General features: G+C 34.9%; 1 protein-coding gene across 2 annotated transcripts in view; it reads right to left on the minus strand.

Annotated features, from left to right (window-relative positions):
- LOC137391841 (serine/threonine-protein kinase 10-like) overlaps positions 1-24,784 on the minus strand; it is a 78,847-nt gene that overhangs the window by 11,069 nt on the left and 42,994 nt on the right. For both annotated transcript variants that reach the window (XM_068078385.1, XM_068078384.1), the window contains 4 exons: positions 17,586-17,720; positions 14,204-14,333; positions 13,412-13,536; positions 10,677-10,865 (listed from right to left, as the gene is read on the minus strand). In XM_068078385.1, coding sequence (XP_067934486.1) covers positions 10,677-10,865; positions 13,412-13,536; positions 14,204-14,333; positions 17,586-17,720 — 579 coding nt within the window. The remainder of the gene's footprint in view (positions 1-10,676; positions 10,866-13,411; positions 13,537-14,203; positions 14,334-17,585; positions 17,721-24,784) is intronic.

Here is a 24,784-nt window from a genome sequence, read left to right on the forward strand (position 1 = left end):
CTACACTGGCGTTCTGGCAGTCCAGTTTGCCGTGAGAAATCGTAAGGTGTGCCTACAGAGAACAGCCAACAACTAGATGGGCAAGTATTTGGTGTAGGTTTTAGAGTGTCAATCTACTGATCTGAATGTCCTGAGTTGGGGTAGCTCTATTTTATTATAACCTTACACCTTTTCGATGAATAGATGGATGGACAGATAGACACCGGTCTTACTAAAGTAATTTAGTAAAGTTATATTTTTGGCTTAACTTTATTTTAGACATAGTGATAAGTCTTCTTACTGTGATAAGATAAAGGAGAAAAGTTGCCGATACAAACTTATAATACTACAATTATGGTAGTCGTTAAATTAAAAAGTTAATTCTAGTTTTTCCCTTTTTTGCAAGACCACAGGGGTGAGTTTGGGAAGATCTTGGAACAAATTAGGCAATTTACACGCATTTTACTGTTTCTATAACGTAAAATACCTATAACATAAACATTACGTTGTACGAGTGTCTACTGTACACTGTTTACATTGTAGGAGTGTCTACTGTACACTGTTTACATTGTAGGAGTGTCTACTGTACACTGTTTACGTTGTAGGAGTGTCTACTGTACACTGTTTACGTTGTACGAGTGTCTACTGTACACTGTTTACGTAGTAGGAGTGTCTACTGTACACTGTTCACGTTGTAGAAGCATCTACTGTACACTGTTTTGTTCATTTCATAGCTAAAAAGCTGAATGATAAATGTTTCAGGTAATTAAAGGTAGTTTTGAACCGAATGCATTGCAAAAATTAAATGTAAAAAAATGAATTATTTAAAAACTCAACTGATTATAAAAAAAGGATTTTTATTGTCACTTAGTATTTATATAGATAATAGTTATATAGAGATGATTCGAGAAACTTTGGACATTCACGTTAGAAAATACTAGTCTTTGAGTCAAATTTTGGCTCGAATTTAATGACACTTTACGAAAAATACTCAAATTAAAAAAAGTGTAGGTCACGATTTGACAGCATACTAAATATGCTGCGTCATCTTTTTGGAATTTCTGCAGCTTTTTAATACCGAATTTGTTACTAATGCTCAAAGAGACTCAGAATTAGGCTGTAATGAATAAGTTGAACTAACAGAAACTTCAAAACGTTTGCTTGCGGTAAACGGCAAAGAGGAAATGCATCATCAAGGTCTATTAATATTAGAAGGCATGTGCATGGTAGAATAACGTGATGGAAGGCTAGATGGTGACTATATGATCAACCTCTAGCATTCATAAAAGATGGAGATAATATATAGAATACTGTCTAATTGTCTACAAAAATATTGTAATTACAAAAAATTGTCTATGGAAAAGTATGAACGAGACTCAACAAAAGTGTAATTTAAATGAATAAAGTATAAGCAAAGGAATTCAAGCGAATAACATTATTGTTCCACAAAGCTGATACCAAAGGAGGTGAATAATTCGAGGTCATTTTAATGGTTTGAAAGAAATTTACGACGGCGTTTAGAAGTCACATCAATGAAAATGGCATAACCACATGCAATAAATGGGTAAGCAATGCATAACTGGTTTACACCTCTGTACAATAATTGAGCTGTCAGGCTTTGTTAAACACTTGCTACATGTATTTATTTGGGAATTTAAATCTTTAATATTCTACAATCAACTAATAACAATAGGCATAGCATTTGCTTTTAGATTTTGAAATGAAGTAAAACTCAAACTACTAGTGACTTGTAAAATTACTATGAAAGTACTGAAGTGAGTAAGGGGGAGTGAGAGCAGCCTGCACTCATCGGTCGTTGTTTATTATAAACCTTATAAGATAAACTGGTTCATCCAGACGTTAAGACTGTACTTGTTTATTTTTAGAGATATATTAGCTATTTTATTATTATTTGTGGTAACGACATTAAAATTCTGAGAAACTCTGGTAATTCTGAGAAATACAAGGAATTGTGGGCTGAACAAGCTACTAGACTATTTAAGAATCGGTTTTATGGCCACCCATCAGGATCTATCAGCAATGATGAGGTTTACGGTGTACTATAAAATTCATCTTCAGAATAGCCAAACCCTGAGCCCAACAATTCCAAATTGAGATCAAGTTTTCATCATAAAATAACAAATTACCAAAAAGCTGGAGAAAATATTTTATACTTATAGTTAATTATAAAACGTGGCGTAAATAAAAATCTATGGAACTTAGTGATTACTTTTAATTGTAACAACATTGGCAAAAAGAATATTTTACTGATAGATCACCGATACTATGTGTATTACTTAGAATATAATTCATATGACAAGTGATGTGCTAAGATGAGAACTGTTGGGTAGAAATGAGAGTACGTGGGTAGAAGTAGACATGGAAATTAAGTACATTAAATTTGTATATCATCCCTCAACCCCTTGGCATGTGAAATAAATAATTTTCCTAATGCGGGTGCTGAGCCAGCAAAGCAAAGCAGCACGATTCAATCAAGTGGAGGCAACATGCCAAATCATCACAGACACTTGACATCTAGGCACATGAAATATTTGACATTTTCAGACAGTTCCGAATAGAGATATATTTGGTCATCAAACCTATTATTCACAAAATACATGACATCGCATTACCTCCTGTTTCCACGACTTGGGATACTAAAAAAGAATGGAGGAGTAGCAGTGTGACAGACTGACATAATCAAAGGCATTGCGGGCTAATAAGATTCCAATCACTGCAGACCGGGCTTATGCAGGCATTGATGCATTTGGCATATGCTTGCTGGTGTTTGTATCCCTTGCATTTCATTGGCTATCTCAATTAGCAACAAGCTCACTCGTGTTTTGAAAATTAATCAGAAAGAATTACTGCCGCTGCAGTAATTCTTCGTGAGACCAATATACAACCGGCAAGAGTATTGAAAGAGAGCAAGTTTGGATAAAGCATTGTGAAAGAAATAGCGACACTCATACTACCGCTCTATACTGTAGCGTCAACACCAAGCCTCGAGTCAAACCTCTCTGCACTGAATAAATTAACACCCATAGCTACCCCTCGGCTCCAGCATTATTATACAGATTGCTTACGCATACCATATAAAGGATCACAAATGGACACCTACGTAAGACATATTTCATGCTGTTGTTGAACAAGATTGGGAGCAACTGTCTCGATGTCATTAGGGGAATCGTTACATTCCCACTCCTCAATGACTCGTCATTTGCTTCGTTCTGATGCATGAAAACCAGCTAAACCACAAAGATTTGACTATCCTAAAGAGCCTATTCCAATGATTTATACTCTCTGAAAAATAGGTCTTAAAAATGAATCTTTCTTAAATGAAAACGGAAATCTTCAAAAATTCAAACTGCTACGAGAAGTTTGCATTCAGAACTGTGTAGGCCTACTGTAACATCTATTATAGCCTCTCATATTAGTTCTCTACAATAAATATATCATTTAGTATAATTTTTAGACCAAAGATTAAAAAACTTGTTGCTAGTGACATAGGTAGCAATCAATACCATTACTTATCATAAATAAGGATCTTTATTCCATAACAAACATTTGTGAGACAAAATTCATGCTTTTAGTATAAATGGAAGCATTTTAGTTCCTTCCAATGTAATGCGGAATCCTTATGGAAAAACTAACTTTCTGCGCTACTATCATTTGTAAGACATTTGAAATGCAGTTATATTAGCATTAAAAAATATTTTTTACAGTAATGCTAGAATATCACTACAGTCATACTTCGACTTACGAGCTTAATGCGTTCCGAGACTGAGCTCGTATGTCAATTTACTCGCATGTTGGTGCAATTTATTTGTATATAGAACAATTAAATATATATTAATTGGTTTCTATACTCTAAAACATGCAAATAAAACACTCAAAACAAGATATTGTAACAGAAAAAACATGTTGGTTATTGTCCTAACTTACCACATGCTTTCAGAAAGCAACAAATAAAAAACAATGCAAGGAAATGTGATTAATTAAAATGTAAAATTAAATACATACAGTAGCAGCTAACGCTAGCATTTGCCAGGAAGGGAGATATAAGTGTTATTCTTCATTACAACAGTTGAATTTGATAAATTTGGATTTTATCAAAGTCTTAAAAAACAAACTTAAAAGCAAACCTAAAAGCAAACTTTCATTTTTCGTAATTAAAATTTCTTCGGCGTTCATAGTTGGAAGTTTCTCGCTGGTTAGCTAATTTTTCCTTTGTTTCGCTTTCACGACTAGCCGGCCGTTTTAAAATAAACCTATCTAAGGACGTTTGCCTTTGTCGCCCTTTCAACGTGTTGCGATTAGGACGAACACTGGTGTCGTCACAAAGGGTTAATGCACGACCACTAGCCAACTTGTCCGAAAGTCTATTTTTATAGATAGCACCGGCCTTTTCACATAGGCCTTTTCGCCTTTATCTAAACATCGTTTCAGTTACGCTGTCACCGGCCAATTGTTTATCTTTTATCCAATGCCTGAGCAGTCTCTCTCCATCAGCGGTCGTGAAGATCGCTGCGTCGTTTAGAAACTATGGTTAGTCCTTTTGCAAACTAAATGCCTTGAATATAACTCTTCGGTTTGATAATTGTAGATGTATTTCTGTCATAGAGCTAGATCAATCACGCATACACATATCGCATATTTTTCTGTTTAATATCAATTGTTATCATTTGCATTTCTTTCCATTATCTTTCATTTTACTGGCAAACTTTCGGTCTACTTTTCGGTACTTTTAATTCACATAATTCTGCACAGAAAATCGTGCACAAAAAACACGGTACAAAAGTATAACCTGAGTAGTTGAAAAATACAGAGTGATGCTATTCTCATAAAACACCTCCGGCATACTTTGCAACTGACTCACGTGCTCGTATCTCAAACATTGCTCGTATGTTAGTGCTAAAACTTGCTTAAAAGCTAGCTTGTATCTCAAGTTTCTCGTACGTTAGTTAGAGCACTCGTAAGTTGAAGTATTACTGTAGTTTTAACCGAAGACCCATTTGAAACAGTAAAAAACTGTATATTGACTGCAGTGCGATGCCTTGAATAATGGAACTGCGCAAAACTACGAATAGTTGACCTTTTGAAGGATACTACACCTTTGAAGAATCTTTCAATTGATGGAATCTATGTTCACTGAACATGTCGGTGACTGCGAGTACTCTTCAACTTGCAATAAAGGCGTTTACATGTGTTGTAATCTGTGACCATTTATAACAATTCATCTTAAAGAGGATGTGAAAGCATCAGCACACACGTTTTGCAAAAGCCATTACAAAATTTTTTAAAATTTTAATCAGAAGTAAGATTTTAATAGAGCAATTTATTATCATTTGGCATGTTTGCAAACAAACAGTAACGCAGTTCAATGACAAACATGTCTTATCGTTATTGTTACAAGTAGTTATATGGCTGACTTACTACTCGACTAACTGTAAAATCTTAATGCTATGGTCAATGTACTATCACCACTTTGATTGCTTTCCTTAGATGCTTGTGTAGAACTCCTATGAAATATAGAGGTATGTATATATATATCTTTAAAGCAAGGAAATTCTGTATGTGTTACCATGCTTATTCATGCAACTGTTAAATCTGACTTGATTCCATGTACTCTTTAAAAGCACAATGTTGTTTTCATTAGTGTACACCACTTATTCACTAGTATACCATATATATATATATACTAATATAAAATACCTATTCACTAGTGTACCATATATATACACTAGTATACAATACCTATTCACTAATGTACCATACACATACACGAGTATTCAATACCTATTCACCAGTGTACCATACACATACACGAGTATTCAATACCTATTCACTAGTGTACCATACATATACACTAGTATACAATACCTATTCATTAGTGTACCATACATATAGGATACACTAATATAAAATACTTGTTCACTAGTGTACTATACATATACACTAGTATACAATACTTATTCACTAGTGTAGGCCTACTATACATACACACTAGTATACAATACCTATTCACTAGTGTACCATACATATACACTAATATAAAATACCTATTCACTAGTGTACCATACATACAAACTAGTATAAAATACTTATTCACTAGTGTACCATACATACAAACTAGTATAAAATACTTATTCACTAGTGTACCATACATATACACTAGTATACAATACCAATTCACTAGTGTACCATACATATACACTAATATAAAATACCTATTCACTAGTGTACCATACACATACACTAGTATACAATACTTATTCACTAGTGTACCGTACATATACATTAGTGTACAATACTTATTCACTAGTTTACCATACATATACACTAGTATACAATACCAATTCACTAGCGTACCATACATATACACTAGTATACAATACCAATTCACTAGCGTACCATACATATACACTAGTATACAATACCAATTCACTAGCGTACTATACATATACACTAGTATACAATACCAATTCACTAGTGTACCATACATATACACTAGTATACAATACCAATTCACTAGCGTACCATACATATACACTAGTATACAATACCAATTCACTAGCGTACCATACATATACACTAGTATACAATACCAATTCACTAGCGTACCATACATATACACTAGTATACAATACCAATTCACTAGCGTACCATACATATACACTAGTATACAATACCAATTCACTAGCGTACCATACATATACACTAGTATACAATACTTATTCACTAGTGTACCATACATATACACTAATATACAAAACCAACTATATTTCATGGAGCAATTCACTACTACATTTAAAATTAGCTGTGTGAATGGTATAAGACATTCTTATTAGAAAGTTTAGAAACTATCATGCATCTTAGTAATTTTTCTACACATATAATATAACACAGTTATATATAGTACATGTATTTATTTAAGCTACAGCGCTACAGGAAATACAGTCTTTAGATAGGGGTTACAAATGAAAAATGATCCGTGGTCATTGAGAAAGCTGCCTTAGAGCAACATACACCACACCTTTTTATCACTTAGACCATATCCTAAGTGATACGCTTGCTCAGTCACACTGGGTAGCTGAAACACTCCAAAAGTTTTCCAAAAAATCTTTCCCCATAGACACTCTTAATGGCGCGCACCAATCTGGCATACCCTTGAGCGTACCATGTGACCATGGTAATTAAAACAGCTAGCCAAAGGAAGTGCCTTTCTGTGAAGACAGTCTACAAAAACTAGGTGATGAATGGGTGGGTTTAAGTGCCTGTAGGTCTGGATCGATGCGGGATAGTGACTGTAGTAAATATGGTATGTAATCCACAAGTTAAGATGAGTCAGTCATATTCCGAACGCAAACAAACATACATCAACAGTAAGTAAAAAATACATTACCTCTGGTTAGTCGAACCGATTATAAGGGACCATGCGGTTGGAGTCGGAACGATTAGCTATTAATACCCACCGAATGGTCAAGAATGAACCTTGTGCCATCTATTAATCACTTGTAATATCACCAAAATTTAGAATGAATGCACGAAAACAGGAGTGAAGCCAACCAGGATATGAATACATTCATCATGAAAATACTTACATCCTTAACCGGTCAGTGTCACCCCATTAGCACCCGATTCGTGACGCACCAGCGAGTAAAATTGCCAGGTTACAATGCTAAGCGCTGAGGATATATTTACATAAAATTATTTTTCAGCTTATTTTTGCAGACCAAAATTATGTAAAAGTATCTGACACAACGTGAAAAATTTTTTTTTACTGTGGTTAGTGCAGAACTTTGTAAGTATCACTGCGGTCTTTTCTTTGCATATTGAACAGCAGTAGCGAGCAAGCCAATCGGGAGAGCTAGCAACTGCACAATCAGCCAATAGTAGCTCACGATTCTGTAGGCCATTGATACAAGCAGACCTCTCCTTTTGGCTGCAGCCAAATAGAGAGAGGGTTTGACTGTACCAACAGCATCCGGCATTAATATATTGACTGTAATATTTTCTTTCAAAGATAGTACAGCTGGTGATTTAAACGATGAAAAATTGGCTATAATCTATATTTGTTTACTAGGTCTTACACAGATCTTGCACATCTGCAAGCGTATAGCCAATATTGACTATTCCGTCTGCAAGCCACATGAGAAAATGTGAGACTCAGTAAGGTTTCGTGAGTGTGCAATTAAGCTTGATAATGATTCGCATGTGACCATAGAGTAGGTAGTTAGCTTCTTATGTATTTTTGTGTAGAGAATAACCACAGTCAGGTGAAATGTTGAAAAAATTTGGCTCAAATCCAAAACATCTACTCTTAGCAATTAGCAAGCAGCTGATCATAAACATGTTTTAACCAGAACATGTTTATGCCAAATAATCAATAACAAAAATAATATATCACAATATTCAAGAAACAAAAAACTATTTGTTGGAAGTAAATATTACTAATCAATACCTACCATTCGACCAGCACAAGAAAATATTAGTTTTCAAAATACTGAAATGTCAGAGAAATAATTTCAAGTTAAATTATCAGTGGAAACCACTATTTGGCAAGCCTCATCTAGTTTGTTTCAAAATATAAAAGTATGCTGAGCAAATCATTGGGCACGATTCTTTCGGCAAGTTCTTTTTAAAAAAAGCTATGGGTTCATTATGAATGCATACAGTTCTCTTTGTAAAAATAGTTTGAGGTTAAAAAGACAGTTGAGTAAATGTAACAAAATGTGCTAATTGTACTTGAATCAGGAATATTGCAATACTGTACCCAACTTATTACACAAATATGATTGATGCGATAGCGCTTGCATGACAGCGTATGAGAAGACAACTCCTAAAAATTATTGGCTGAAAAAATTATTTAAGGCCTAAATTGATTATTTCTCATTGCCTGTTGCATGACTATTTTAAAAGCACTTCGCAGCACTCAGTCACTGCTAATCTACTGCAAGGTAAATTGATTTTAGGCACATTTTATTGCATAAAAAAGTAAGAGATTGTATGAGATTAGCTGAACCAATAACAATGATAGAGCAGTAACAGATCAAGTTAAATAGAATACACTAATTCCTTCATCAATAACTGTCCATTATTAGGGAAATTATTGCTGTGGTGGATCAATAAATTAAAAACTTGTGAGAAAGTGTATTTGGTGTTTCCTTTTAGCTCTAATGAACTGCCAAATAAGAGTAGGCTCAATACAAACGAGACACATAAAAGCTGGTCGATATAATTTAATTCTTAACAAGTGTTTTACAGTGACACAAACACAATTACTACAAACCAATAAAAAGAAAATTATTATCAAAACATTAGCACACATACTGCGGTCACACTGTTTATAACAGCGATGATGGCTCAACAGAAATACCTTGTTCGTAAACCATTTTATTTCGGAATATAAGCTTGTAGTAAACTAAATATTTTATGTGGGAAAAGGCGTTACTAGTTGGATCAAAGCTATCCATAAGGTATTTTGACTAGGTTTAGGAAATATTCAATAGAAATCTCAAGCATTCAAAAAGTGCCATTAAAACGCCATCTACCCTCACTACTGAGAGCTTTACCTGTATAATTTCAGTTTACGCCAAGATGTTTATAAAAAGATGGCTGCTTTAATGAATCAGTTGTTGTCTAAAAATGTAACACCTAACAACCGACTAAATTATTCATCTCCGCGAATGTTTCTGCTCAAACAACTCTGAATGTATAAGTGCATCTTCAGTGACTAACCAGGCAGACTAGTGAAGACCCATGTCATTAGTACTATTACATACTACTAATGTATTTTGATGACACCAGGAGAATCGCCTTACACTTGCTAGATTAGAGTAAGAAATTGTTTTATAATTGCTGTTTTAAATACATTAATAAACATTTAAGTTTATAGTACCGAGTGAGACCTAACATAATATAGGCGTGAAGATGTCATATCGCATAAAAGATCTTCATGAATGCTGAGGTTTTTTGACATTTCTTATTGGCCTGGAGTTGCTGTGGTGACCAAATATGGAATGGTCAGGGTGGGATTGAAAACCACTTTAAATGGCTATTAAGCAAACTCCATCCTTCATGTGAGCAACACTTTGTCATTTCACTTTATATGTTTCTATAGTATTTCGCGAGTTGACTTATCTCAAATCTAGACCATAAGGTTATTAGTCAGAGAAAACTACCAGCAATCAAGCTGGATGCGCGCAAGGATAATATGAAGTGAGCCCAAAGACTGCATGATTCCAAGCGTTTCTCTTTGTCAAGAATTTTTGTAAAATGCTAGCAATGCCTATGGTATTACTATGGTATACCATAAGTAATACCATAATGCCTATGGTATTACTACAAAAAACTGCAATGCAGAAAAATTACTATAAAAATAACATTATGTTGCAGCCTCCCATTCTTCTCCTTTTTCTTTTCAAATACCAACAAAATGATATACAGTTGGCGAGGCGGAGTTTCAAAATATTGGAAGTAGAAAAAAAAAGAATCACAGATATTTCAAGGTGGAAATATATGAGTAGTAATTGTAACACATGCTAAAAGCTTCCTAGATTATGACTCAACAGTCTGATGTAAGTACTCCCATTGAACCTGTATACTCAAATCATAGGGAACGAACTGCCTACTCATCATAAAGGGTACAGCCCATTGCTGACACCATTAAAAACAAGATATAACAGGATACAAACCTGTTTCACTTTTTCCTTCTCTTCCTCTGCAGGTGTAATCATAGAAATCCTTAAACTCTGCTTGAACATTTGTTGCCTCGTGGCAGCTTCTCTCTTTAAAATACCCGGCAGCCTCTTTTTGTCAGCGTGATGCCGTCGTACCATCTCATCTTCATCTCTAGTCTGCTTTCTTCTTTGCTGTTCCTTTTCCTGTTATCAGACCATGTAAGACTTTTAACGTGATTTTTTATGTAATGTGTACTTTTTGTGTGACTTTTTAATAGCATTTCTAGTGCCTTCCACTCACGCTGTGAAGCAAATACTAACCACAATATCTAGCATAACATCTAGCATGCCTTCTTACCAGTATTGCATTTTGAAACAAGACATGGCAAATTTTGCTCAAATCCATAATAAAAATTTCCACTCTAACATTTAAATATTTAATCTGTCACACTTATGACCTAAAAACACATTCCAGTTTCTCAGATTTATTGTCGAACACGAAAATATGCATCAATTTCAAAACGTCTTTAAAATAAAAGAAAACTTTCTTCAATTTGACAACTATAAAAACTGCCACACTATATATAAAATTTAAATAATTTAATTGGGCTATTTTCTAGACAGCCATCGTATTGCATTGATTAGCTTATATGCACTAAGTACCACACTTACTACATTGTAACCTTATGGATGGTGCAAAGTAGGCAGATATATAATTGAAATCAATCTTTGGAATTCCACAAACAAGTGATAACTTAGGAACAAACGCTATTTTACATTCAAAAACTAAAATAGATAGCGACAAATAACCCAAACAAACGGAGTCTTTTCAAATGTTCAATTGACCAGATGCCGATAGAAAAATACTGTTTCAGTAAATAATAAAGTTGCTTTTAGATATGCGTTGCATGTATTTTGGTGATGCGAAGAGAGTATTAGAATTATCGACTAATAATAATAGTCGAACATAACGTATATGAGCAATGTACAGAATAAAAATGAAATTTCAGTTAGGTTCAATACCAACATGGTCAGATGAAAAAAGCAAATCCCAAATACCTCTTCATAAAGACACGATGTTGTCTGATCATCAATGAAAAGCCATGCAAAGATTATATCAAATAAGGATTCAAGTAAGTACAGTCGTACCTCGACTTACAATCAAGGTAACTCATGAATTTTTCAACTTGGGACGTAAACGAGCGAACATTTATCTCGACATTTCGAGTAAAAGAATTTGGCATTTGACAACTAGTTTTTCAAAACAATTTATAAATAGATCAGGGCACAGGTATGCAGTTCTCTTTTACATAGATTGTTGTGACAAGGCTGAAATTATATTAAACAGTAGTCATACCTCCACTCATACTAGTAGTCATACCTCCACTCATACTAGTAGCGAAAAAAGGAGGAAGGAACTGTTTTTTTAGAGGTAAAACAACGAATAATAGAAAAAAAAGCAGAAATCTTTGAATCAATTATTAAAAAGATCTCTGAAGTGGTCAGCAGCCATCATGAGGAATAAAATGATGAAAGAAAAGAAAGCTTGAGAGGAGATAAAAAGGGGAGACTGGTAACTAAAGACAAAATTAATAAAGGTAGAAAATAAAAAAAACACAAATTATGTAAACAGTTATTTTAATTTCAAGTTCACTTGGTCTAAATTAGACCAGCTTTATATCTCTATCGGTGCCTCTACCCACACACCCTCTTCTGCTCGAATTGACAAGGTTGCACCTGAATTCTCCTGCCTTTAGCAATAAAGGTCTATTTTAGTGATAAATACATATACTTTAGTATTGACACAGTTAATATAATGCATCTGTTTTAAAGCTACAAGTAATTACTCAATGTATTTACCATTGTTTTTGAACTCAGAAATGAATTAAACAAAATGCAATGTATTCTTTTAAACTTTTGTTCCAGCATTGGTGAGTTTACGCACAAAGTACTGTAAATATCAAAACCGTGTAAGTTCATATGTCAAGGTAGTAGAATATCCTAGAAATCATTCGTGGCTCCCCTTCCCTAGATTGTCACAGACCAGTTTTAATGCAATGAGATTCGTAAATGCATCTGATGCCCTCTGTACAATACGGACAACAAAAGTAGGTCACAGCTATAAAAAGATTGGAAACAAACTGCTGCATCACCTACTACACAACAACTGATAGTACTATAATAGTAGGAGGGCCTAGCCTTCATTGATATACGAACTAAAGTTTGTCACGTAATTTAGGCGGAGTCTTGGCAAGAAATTGCCACGTGATAATAAATTTATGCACACACAATTAATCATGATCAATAGAACCCGGACACAACCGGTTGACCATTGAGGAAACTTCTTGATGATATTAAAAAACTCGAGTGAACTTTTGACCTACAAGAAAATGATCTCAGCATCCTGCAAAACTTCTCACCTACAAGTGCAACAATTTTAATAATGATATTGCCAAGTGAAACACACACACCCACACACACTTAATAAAAGTGTACACATGTTGGCAGTAGATAGCTTTACTGTTTTATGCAACTTCTCATTCCCTACTAGTCTTAAAGTTCCAGCTGCCTTGTAGACAGGCTTTGGTTATTTCTGCTGGTGTTTAAATGTCTCCTGATAAGAAGAGTTCAAACTCCTGAAAATTAGCTGCAGTGCACTAGCAGTGCTAGCAGCTAGAATGAGGACGAGAGATTAAGATATTAGACTGACATTAAGGAGTGCAATTTGTAGACAGGAGGCTTGGAGTTACCTTTTCATGTCTGGTAAGCATCTGGTGTCTACGCAAGAAGTAGAAATCCTTCAGCAGTCGCTTGTGCAACTGGAAACGCTCATGCAAGTGCCTCTCCTCCAATTCCCATGTTGTAGCCTCCCGTTCTGCACGATAAAAAAAAACATAAACACGAGGTAAGTTGCACTTTACCAACGCACCCCTTACCAGCGTGTACAGCTATAACACGCCTAAGCTAAAAACAGTAAAAAATGGTTTAACAACTTATAGAACTGTTTAATCATATGAAACTACACAAAAAACTAGGATGTCATAACTGAGCTTAAGAGACTGACATTTGACAAGACGAGACAAGTGACACATTAATGTCTGATATATTGGTTCATCTTAGGCAAAACATTCAAATAACAACGTAAAACTACTTTGTTCTCCGCTAACACAACCTTTTCACAATTACGAGTCTATGACAGGTCCCATGCCAATAACAGTATTAGTGAGGTATTTACTGTACTTACTAACATGCCCTCTATATTTATGGAGACTGAGTCAAGAGATAAAGAAACAACCAAATAAAAATTAGAATAAAACCAATTCAATGCAAATTACAAATAATTTAACATTTAAAACACATAAACATGAGTTTTTTTTAATAATAAACAGAATATAATTTTGACAGGAATATTATTAGAGCGTATCAGTGCACAACCTCAATAGTAACACACACACACACACATACACGTACGAATGCATGCAAGTGCACCAAGGTCAGTATTTGTCTTACCAGTTGTATGACTAGTTGGCAGACAACCTTACCTCGTAACAACTGCTGTTTCTGCTGCAGGAACTGTTTCTCTAGCAAAGCAATCTTTTGCTTGTGTTGCTCAGCTAAACGCTTGGTAGATGAGTCGATAAACTCCGTCTGCTGTACAAGGAAGCGTCGCTCCTACAACCACACAACGAAACTCCAATCTGTGCCAGAGAGATACGGGGAAACAACATCTAGCCCTGCTTCTGACATAACGCTGCAATCTATGGATCCTATAAATTATTAATTTAGCCATAAATATGCCTGAAAACTGTATTGATGTTTAGATGATTATCTAAAAGTAGCCTCCGAGAAGAATCACATCATTTCTGTTTTAGCTTTCATATCCGTAATAACTGAATGGGGGTCTTTCATATCCGTAATAACTGAATGGGGGTCTTTCATATCCGTAATAACTGAATGGGGGTCGTTCATATCCGTAATAACTGAATGAGGGTCTTTCATATCCATAATAACTGAATGGGGGTCGTCCATATCCGTAATAACTAAATGGGGGTCTTTCATATCCGTAATAACTGAATGGGGGTCTTTCATATCCGTAATAACTGAATGGGGGTCTTTAGGAGTAGATTCAATTTTTCTCAGCCATAATTGATAAGCAATGGAAAAACTACATGGTAAAATTAAACTACAAAACTTTTTTCATATTACGAAAAACATTTACTCAAATCATTCTGGCCCATTTTAAAGCAGAACAAAACATTCTCTTACCATTTGATGCAGTACTGGCCAGAGATGTTTTTAGGGCTTTAAAAATGACTCGATTCAATTCTCATCAAAAAATTAACAATTCAATTCCCAATTATTTTACATCATACATGTAGATTATGAAAAGAATTGATTCAATTCTGTATTTAAACGAAATACTACAATTCTCAATCTTTAGCTATTTTAACTTCAATCTGATGTTTGAATGAGATGATGTTACATCTGTTTGCAAGACAATCAAGTCAGCATAGCTAAGCTTATTGCAAGTGCCCAGACCAACCATAGAACTGTACTATATTGATGCGTGTAGTACATATTATCGACTTTGAAAATATATAGTCAGTAACATAGAGGTCTAATGGAAGTGTGTGCAGCCGGCAACACTGGTCTGCCCTGACATCTTCACTTCAGCTTGGAACAAGAGATTGGTTTACTTAGGATATCCATGATGGATTTGCTTTTTGATTTTTTGTGAAAATTGGCATAATGTCACTGATAAACACCTAAATAGTTTCTCTGTTACCAAGTCTCATAACTGGATACATTGAATAATACTGCTTTGCCATTAAATCATTGCAAAGAGAAATTATTAATTTTGAACATTTGGTTGTTGCCATGACCTTCACTTAGACAAATTGCATGCCAAACATTTTCATAGACAGAGTATAGACTAGTGCAATGACTAGACAGCCATAAACAGCTCTGTAATTTGTATCTACGAACACTAGACAGTTATAAAAACTCTGTAATTTGTATATGTATTTGCATATATTTTGTAATTTGGAACGTAGTGTTCCACAAGAGAAAAAGATGAGTGTGCGGCTGGTCTTCAGTTGACAAGGCAGCTTTTCATGATTAATAGAATTCTTGAAGCAATTCGATAGCTGAGTATCCAATTTTGCTTCAAGCACAGGAGGGGTACCCAAAGTTGAAATAAAAAATTCAATATTTCAGCACAAAACTACTCATAGAACAAAAATACACACATCCTTTGTATATCGTAAAACCTCTATTTGAACGCCACCTTTAATCGAACGTCGCCTCTATTTAACCACAAATTTGACATTCTTTGATTTTTATAAACCCATAATAGACAGTGATCAGTGGAAGTGTTCACAAAATAGTACTAATAATGACTCAGTTCCAGTGATAACAATTAATTCTTTCGTGGTTTCGTGTTTTCTAGCTCCAAACCTTACAGTTTTTTCTTTAAAACTTTGAAAGCAACGTGACAGAAATAATTAGTCACTGCATCAGGCTAATAGTAGTTCCTTGTTTAACGCGGTCTCGATACTTCGACGTATGTGAAAAGCGGTTTACAATTACGACGGAATCTGTACTACCATTTTCAGAGACGAAATGATTCTATACAAAAGCAACAATCAGAATGCAACCCGCAGAGCAACTGATACAAATATTTTTTGTTCGAAAAATGTTAATTGCTGTTTGTACATGATTATAATTATAATTTTTCATGTCACTTGTTCTTAACATTGTTTATGACATTTTTATTTAATAACTATATTTAATAATGTTGTATTAAAGCTCATTGCACTCATGAATGTTTGCTACAGTTTGATGCCAAAACCGGCTTTTTATGTGCAATACAATAGAAGAGAAATTATGAGTTTCAATCCATTGTAAGCCAAATTTAGATAACCACTATAATATGATATACTATAAGCCTGAAAATTTATAATTTATATAATAATAATCTATCAAATGCTACAAACATATATTCAAAAACAAGCGACATTGCCTCGGTCAAATATTAGGCTTTACCGCATAGGTACAGTAATTATGTCCCGTTAGAGAAAGTAATTTGGTAGCGAAAGAGTTAATTATGCACATACTGTTATTACTCAAGACGATTTCTCACAGTACAAGAGACTGCCGAGCGTACCAGTTTAGAATGAAATAAAAAATTGAAAGCTCCCACAAATTACAACGCAAGCTATAAGATCATTGCAGGTTAACTGCAAGTAATATATGTCAACTGATAGAGATATTTCTCAGCTTTGCAATGCCTATTTATTTAGAGATCTACGACAAGTTGAAGGTAAATTAGAGCAGATTTATAGCACCCAGAAGAGTCGTCGTTCCGCTCAAAAGAGAATGCAAAAAATAGGCAACATTTGCTTCACTCGTAAAAGGGTTAAATTTAGCTTCCCAAAATGCTGGCGAGCTATTTGAAAAATACAACACCACCCTCTATTTGAATGTCACCTCTAATAAAACGCCACTACAGGTTGAAAAATAGAGCGCCATGACATTCAAAAAGGGGTTTTATGGTTGTGTTTTTTGAATACTAAAAAACACCCAGGCATAAATTTATGTGTCAGACTCACGACTTAATTGTTATGAAAGTGTACATACCAATTTTAATCAATTGGAGAAGGTTCCTGGTTGCACACTGTAACAAACTGAAAATAGCAACACTTCCCGACCTTTCATTCGCATATTTCATGCATATATATCATTTTACTACTTTTGTGAATACTCTGTTTGGGCATGTCTTAGCGGTTCCCTTAAAAAAGTTAATAATTTTCAAGGACTTTTGATTAATTTTGACATACAGGATAGATACTGAGAGGTCTTAAGCAAAGATACAATCATTTTAATGCTTAGTAAGTGCCACGAGCATAGCTGCTAAACACCAACCTTTTCAGCCATTTCTATATCGTGTTCCTCCTTCTTTCTCTTCACTTCAGATTTCAGTTTTACCGAGTTTAGTTCTGCATCGAACAGCCTCGTCTCAGCTTTGCACGATTTCTTAAAACTCTTGTACTCCTTATCCTAGCAATAGAAAAATAATGAGACATATAAGTGTACATTGTATATGAAACGTTCAATTTTAAAAACATATAGGTATCTTGAGTTGTTGTGATTTGAGTACGGCATCTAGTTTAAAAAAAACATTTCAAACTTTGTAATGGTGCGATTACAATCAACGATTTGAAGATGCAAAGTTTGGTGCCAAATATCAGAAAAAAATTGTATTGCAGGTTTGCATGTAATTCTTCAGATCAGACATGGGTAACAACAACAGTCTAAAGCCCAAACTAATTCTCTCCTTAACAAAAATTTATCATAACTAAATGGTCACACACTTGTAGCCGCAAATGAAAAATATGTAATTACGGCAAAACAATGGAAGATATGCAATTGGTCAGATGTAAGAGATACACCATCTAATCCGAGGGCAGATGGATTGCTGAGAGCCATGATAAATTCACCACAACTCAAAGTTTGTACATGATATTTGAGTAGAAGGTGACTTGGGCTTGTCTAGTGTAAGATGAGAAGTAAGATTACTCTCACTAGAGAGTTACTACCACTAGAGAGTTACTCCAACTAGAGAGTTACTCTCAGATATAAAATACACCATACGATACACCATACACAAAACACTGTACATAATACAGTGAAACATGGATAACTCGCCCTCGGATATAGCGAACACATGGTTAACTCGACTGGATTTGCTTGGTCCGTTCCCACGCAATGATAAATGGCTCTATATAACTCGAACTCAACACTGTTAATTCGAACTGTTTTTTGCCCAACGGCTACCGAAACGGTTGCTATCGCTTTAGAAAATCACTTTATTCCAAGCCATAGAGGTAAACCTCAACTTTTCATAATTCATAAGCGTCGTTACTACCTCCATCGGCAAAATATTTTTGTCAACGACTGTTCTAAAGGTTTGGTGAAATTTGATTTATACTGTTATACGATGAATAGCACGGGCTAGCCGGGTCACGGGCGCAAGGATTTTCGCCACGCACATACAAAACAAAAACAGCATGTTGTTTTTGTTTTGTATTTGCGTGGCGAAAATCCTTGAGTGCGTGACCCGGCTAGCCCGTGATGAATAGTTTTCCGACGTGGATTCCGTGTTGAATCAACGTCGGAATGTTGAATGTTTAAAACGTTTTAAAAATTGTGGTAATTAAACGTATACGTTGTCTTAGCTAAAAAAAAACTATTCATCGTTTGACCTAAACACAGAATACGTGTGTACATTCAATAAGTATCCATTCAAAAAACGTTAGTGATATACAATGTACCGTAAAACCTCGTAAAACTTTTAATTGAACTGCCTCGGAGTGTTGCTCTTAACGAATGCCAGGTAAAGTAAGTTAATCTTTGCATAAAGTTCAAGAAAAATCGGCAAAATTGATCGTGGGTAAAACGCTCAAAAGAAAAAGATGTCTTTTCTTTTGAGCATTTCAGCAACGATCAAGTTTTGCCAATGTCAATCTAAAAAACGTCCTGGCAATAACATCACCTCAAACAACAAACCAATCTCAAGTGATAGAAAAATCTCTATACTTTTTGATAAAAACGTTTTAAACTTTACATTAGAAGCATTTAATTTGAAACAAGCCATTTGTGCTTTTGATTTATATTATAGTTTGTATATGTTCATGTATCTACTAATAAATAAGTAAATACATGGACTTGTGACAGTGCTCTGATAACTTGAACACTCTGATAATTCGAACACTTTTGCTCGGTCCTTTGAAGTTTGAGTTATCTGAGTTTCACTGTACATTATTTTTTGCATATTTTTTTATATATTTTTGCAGGAAAAATATAAAGAATGTTCAAATACTACTAGTATGTACAATATTATTGGCTTGGTTCCATAACTACCGAGGAGAGTAATTTTACATGTAAACATCTCCAAATCCTGCAACAGACAGTCCAATTTTCCATAAATTTTACCCTGGATATCTATATGCATACCCTGGAGAAGCATCAGCATTCGGTTGAGCCCGGCTTATTGGTGACTGAATGATAATTAAAAATAACAAATAGGATAATAATTAAAAAAGTCGAGGGATGCAGCCCTTTGAATAGAACCGCAACTAAGTGATTAATTGCACTCCTCTTCCTGTCACAATGATAGATGTTAATGGACATAAAAAAACATTAGAAATGTTGCTGAACAACACCAAAATGTCAAATGGTTATATGTATCCAATGCTTGGTTATTGCTAAGCCGCCTCCAAAATTCTATGTAGCTACGCAAATTGATTTATCTTGCGGGTCAAGATGTTTGACGCCTGTAAAGCAAACATTTCTTGGCTATAGTGAATATTTTTTTGATTTATTCCTAACCATAAGGAACAACATTAACTAAAACTACTAGCGCTCAAAAGAGCAACAAAGCATAATAAATATGACTATAACTGCTGATGTTCAAGGTCATCGGGTCACACCACTAATACCTAAGGTAACTACAACCGACTCTCCATACACCAGTTACAATAGTAAAACCATAAGTACCATAGTAATGTGTACTATAATATTGCATCTGTGAATAGAGTCATTCTCAAAGAATGTTGGGAGGTTTATTTACAAGCCTAAGGTCTTATAAAAACTGTCACTACAAAGCAAGAAGATCAAAAATATGTGATCATAAACCTTGCAAGCATTTGCCTGAACCTCATACTTGGCCAAACCATTCGCAAGGCCATGTATTGGCAACACATCTGGAAGGCTATGTAGCTATGTTGAAACTTATCTGTCATTTACAAAACACCATTTGTCGGGTGCCAGCATATGAGCGGCTAGTATTAACGGTGTCAACTTGAATTCAAATAACAGAATTGTAATTTTTAATGTATAGACTGGCTGTGCCTACCGGCGTTGCCCGGGTGTTAAAAATCAGCTTATAAACAATGAGAAGTGATGAGAATTGCCTACCACTTGCTATTAGCCTGGCATATTGCCAGTGGAAAATGGTATTAAAAATCAGCTTATAAATAATGAGAAGTGATGAGAGTTGCCTACCACTTGCCTACTTCCCACTATTAGCCTGGCACATTGCCAATGGAAAATTCCAGGAAGCTAGTTAATAAGTTCTAGGCTTCTACTGACGGTAAGCCATGACATTGCGTAAGCATTGTCCAGCTAAACTATTCTAATAATCGCTATAGCTGGAGGGACACGCACATACTTTCAGAAATATATCTTATATATATTATATATATATTTCTCAAAGTATGTCCGTGCATATGTCCTATGTCTGTCTGCATTCCGGCTATAACTATTATTAAAATAACTGCAGCTGGACAACAATGCTGACGCAATGTCATGGAGTACCGGCATTAGAAGCCTAGCAGCTTACTGCAATTTACCATTGGCAATGTGCCAGGCTAATAGTTTGAAAGTTACAGTTGTTGATAGACAAAGTTTTAAAACCTTTACAGTTGTTTTCATTTTTCTCTTAATTTATTTAAACTACACAAAACACTTCTCTCATGACATGCAGTTTGAAAGTTAGAACGGTAAATGTTGTTATATGTTAAATACAAATCAATTTTCTGTCCAGACTTTTTTATTACCCGAGCAACGCCGGGTAGCACAGCTAGTACATGTATATAGAGGATAGAAGATATACTAATAGATTATACAGCACAAATGCAAATGAAAGTGTTACTAGCCTGAAACAGCCACAACGAAATCCTAATGCGTTGCTAAACTACAATTACATAAAATGCAAAAGATGCAAATATAAAAGAACCAAGATCATGTCACCTGTAGAGTGGAAAACCTTGTTTCAAGGAAAAGTGCAACTGATCAATTAATTTCAAGTTATTGATACCTACTTTTACTGAAGGTGTAAAATTATAACTAAAGTATTGTGTCTCTAATAATAAAACAATGTATAAACAACAGAAAATATCACTTTCACATTACTAACCTCTGTAACAACGAGGGGGCCAGACAGGAAGGAAGCGATGCTTCTCAAAATATTAAAAATTGTCACCATTTTAGTACTCCATCACCATACTGTACGTTACTAAGTAGTAAAAAACAACAATAATAACTTACTAAAAATGATAAAGGTTTTATCATTTTCAGTAAGTTTCACAAATGCAAAAAGTGTGCCAAACAATAACAGAATTAGCTGATGAGAAGCAGTAGATGTAAAAGTGTGCTGATGTCTTCGAAAGCATATGTCAAGCACACGCACGCATACATAGGCAGTCACACCAGTGAGCATATGTCAAGCATACGCACGCATATGTCAAGCATACGGACGCATACATAGGCAGTCACACCAGTGAGCATATGTCAAGCACACGCACGCATATGTCAAGCATACGCACGCATACATAGGCAGTCACACCAGTGAGCATATGTCAAGCACACGCACGCATATGTCAAGCATACGCACGCATACATAGGCAGTCACACCAGTGTCAACCATCAACCTATGAAAGCATATGTCAAGCACACGCACGCATACATAGGCAGTCACACCAGTGTCAACCATCAACCTATGGAAGCATATGTCAAGCACACGCACGCATACATAGGCAGTCACACCAGTGTCAAACATCAACCTATGCAGACACAGCTTTATGTTAAACTTACTTCCTAACTCTGACACACTTTGAAGGTGCGCATAGAGTTCTCTATGCTTCCCTTCATTCACGGGGTTCCATTTACCAATGTTACCAAATAAAGCTATCCAGGCATTGAATGGGCTTTAATATTTTATCTTGGCAAGCGATTCCTTGAAAGCATTACCACTAAATAATTTCAAAATGGAGTTGTCTGTGTTAACATTAAGTACTTATAGCTATTTATCATGCTTGTGAGCCAAGTATGTCATGGTCACATGAATGTCACATCATAATTGTGTCAAAAGTTATGATAAATGTCAACTACGGCCTGCGTTTTATAAATTAATATATAGCCTTGTTATTTTCAACAAACTTCTTGCAACAGAGAATGTGGACAACAGCGATTCTATATTTCGCTTACTGATATGTTCATTCAAAATATATATCCAGGTTATTTAAATAATACGATCTTTAACACTCAGCCAAAAACGAAGCATTTGCGGTTTTGCCACCTGAATTATTTATGAGGTGAAGGACAGTGCGAAGGACAAAAATATGTCCACTGTGACAAAACGTAGCAAATCAATCCCGGCAATATCAGTTGTCACAGCGAGACTATGGTTAAACTTTTTGATTTATGGAAAAGCGGAAAGTGAGTTTTTTACCGTAAACTTTTTGATTTATGGAAAAACAAAAAGCGGGATTTTTTTACCATAAATTAGTAGTTCAAACGTCGCTTAATTTCAACTTCATAGTAATCGACTCAAACCTGAAATCCAAAATAAATAAAAATAAAGCGTTTTTTGCATTCGCAAGTGCCTGAGGGTACTTGGCAATGTTGTTGCCTCGGACAGCACAGCTAGGCAATAAACACAATGAAGTATTAGTAAATTATGTTTGTGATGATTGCATATTGTTTTAAAACACTCAATTACTATTACATGCTAAATCATTGCAACGGTATATTTCCTATAAGCAATCTAATTTAGATTGTTAGGTTTCAGCTATTACCTACGGGCACTCTTTTGAGGCAATAACTCGATCAACCACATCACATTTTTAAATTAGGTCATTATTAGGTAGCAACTTCAAATAGTTAAAAAACATTTTTGTTTGTTGCAGTGCTTTAAAAATTATCACAGCTGTTCCAATATGACCTATTTCTTTAACCTGTATATAAGCCTGTTCAAGTATTTTTATGGATTTGTGTTTCCTAGCACTGCCATGGAAAGTTCTTATTTGCTACAACGACAAAGACATCGTCTTTGTGTTTAGGATTTTTGCGTGTGTGTATATCAACGTAACATTAAACACCATATCTCATAATGCCATATAGGTTAAAGAATTTACTAAATTTACTGCAGAGTGTTATGTGGCTTAAGTAATCGACGTTAAATTTAATAGATGTTTTGTTGCACTTGGGTTGAATTACTCACTAAACAGCCCAAACAGCTAGTTTTTTTCTAAATTACCTTTTGTTACCACCTTACAAGTTCAAACTTACATGCAAATTACCCTTACAGCTTATCCGCCAGTCAATTTAGATGGGTATTTAATAAATGAGGAGTTTGGAATCACAAAGTTGGCTGAGATATCTCCAGGCCTCGACGGTAAGATCTTTAAGCTGAGGCGCTCTCTCGCATAGCCTTAATCCAACTGCTATAATTTCCAACTGCTTCCTCTAATTAACGCCTACTATTAATTCTATGCAACTCCAATTCTAAGGTAAGTGATGCATGATGCAAAAAACTTGTTACTAAGGTCCTAAGTCTATTACAAACTTTTACTGACCAAATCTTTCGCTATATATTAGTGCCGTGATTTTCTAATGTCTCACATGTCTATTGTTTTTACAATTGTTTCAGATTAGTAACTTTTATCCTACTTGAAGTAGATCGCTAGTAGGGGCTTTCAAATAGTCAAATACTCGCTTGTAACTCATGCTAAACTTGTAGCCACAGGCCTACGCCTATGTAAATTACATTTGGTTAAAACCGATTTTAAGCATTTTGTATTTTGTGTGGAATTCAACTCATGGTAGATATATTTTAAACACTAGATGCTGTCAGATGGTTGTAACGTAAACAACTTTTAAAAACCTGTTCGCATGGCAGGTCTACACAGAGTTTATCAGATTTTAATTTCGTCTTAAAAGTATGCGAGCAAACAGCCCTCCAATCTCGACATAAGTGAGCAACTATGTCAATTGCCGTAAGACTTCGGAGCTTGCCAAGTAAAAACCTCATTTGTAGGCCACAACAACTTACAACTTAGCGCTTATAAAGATGGTAAACAACCAGCTATGCCAAAACACCTCAAACAATAACTCAACGCTTGCAATTCCAACGTCATATTGTAGCAGAATCAACTTTAATTGAAATTTTCATTTAACCGTTTTCATAACTCTATCAAATACTTTTAAATGCTACTTGTAGCGATTCTCAAATGAATGGGTAGACTACATATTCCTATGTATTATCCATGTAAAAATTAAAT

The sequence above is a fragment of the Watersipora subatra genome, chromosome 3 (assembly GCF_963576615.1).
Source record: "Watersipora subatra chromosome 3, tzWatSuba1.1, whole genome shotgun sequence".
Classification (NCBI taxonomy): Eukaryota; Metazoa; Bryozoa; class Gymnolaemata; order Cheilostomatida; family Watersiporidae; genus Watersipora; species Watersipora subatra.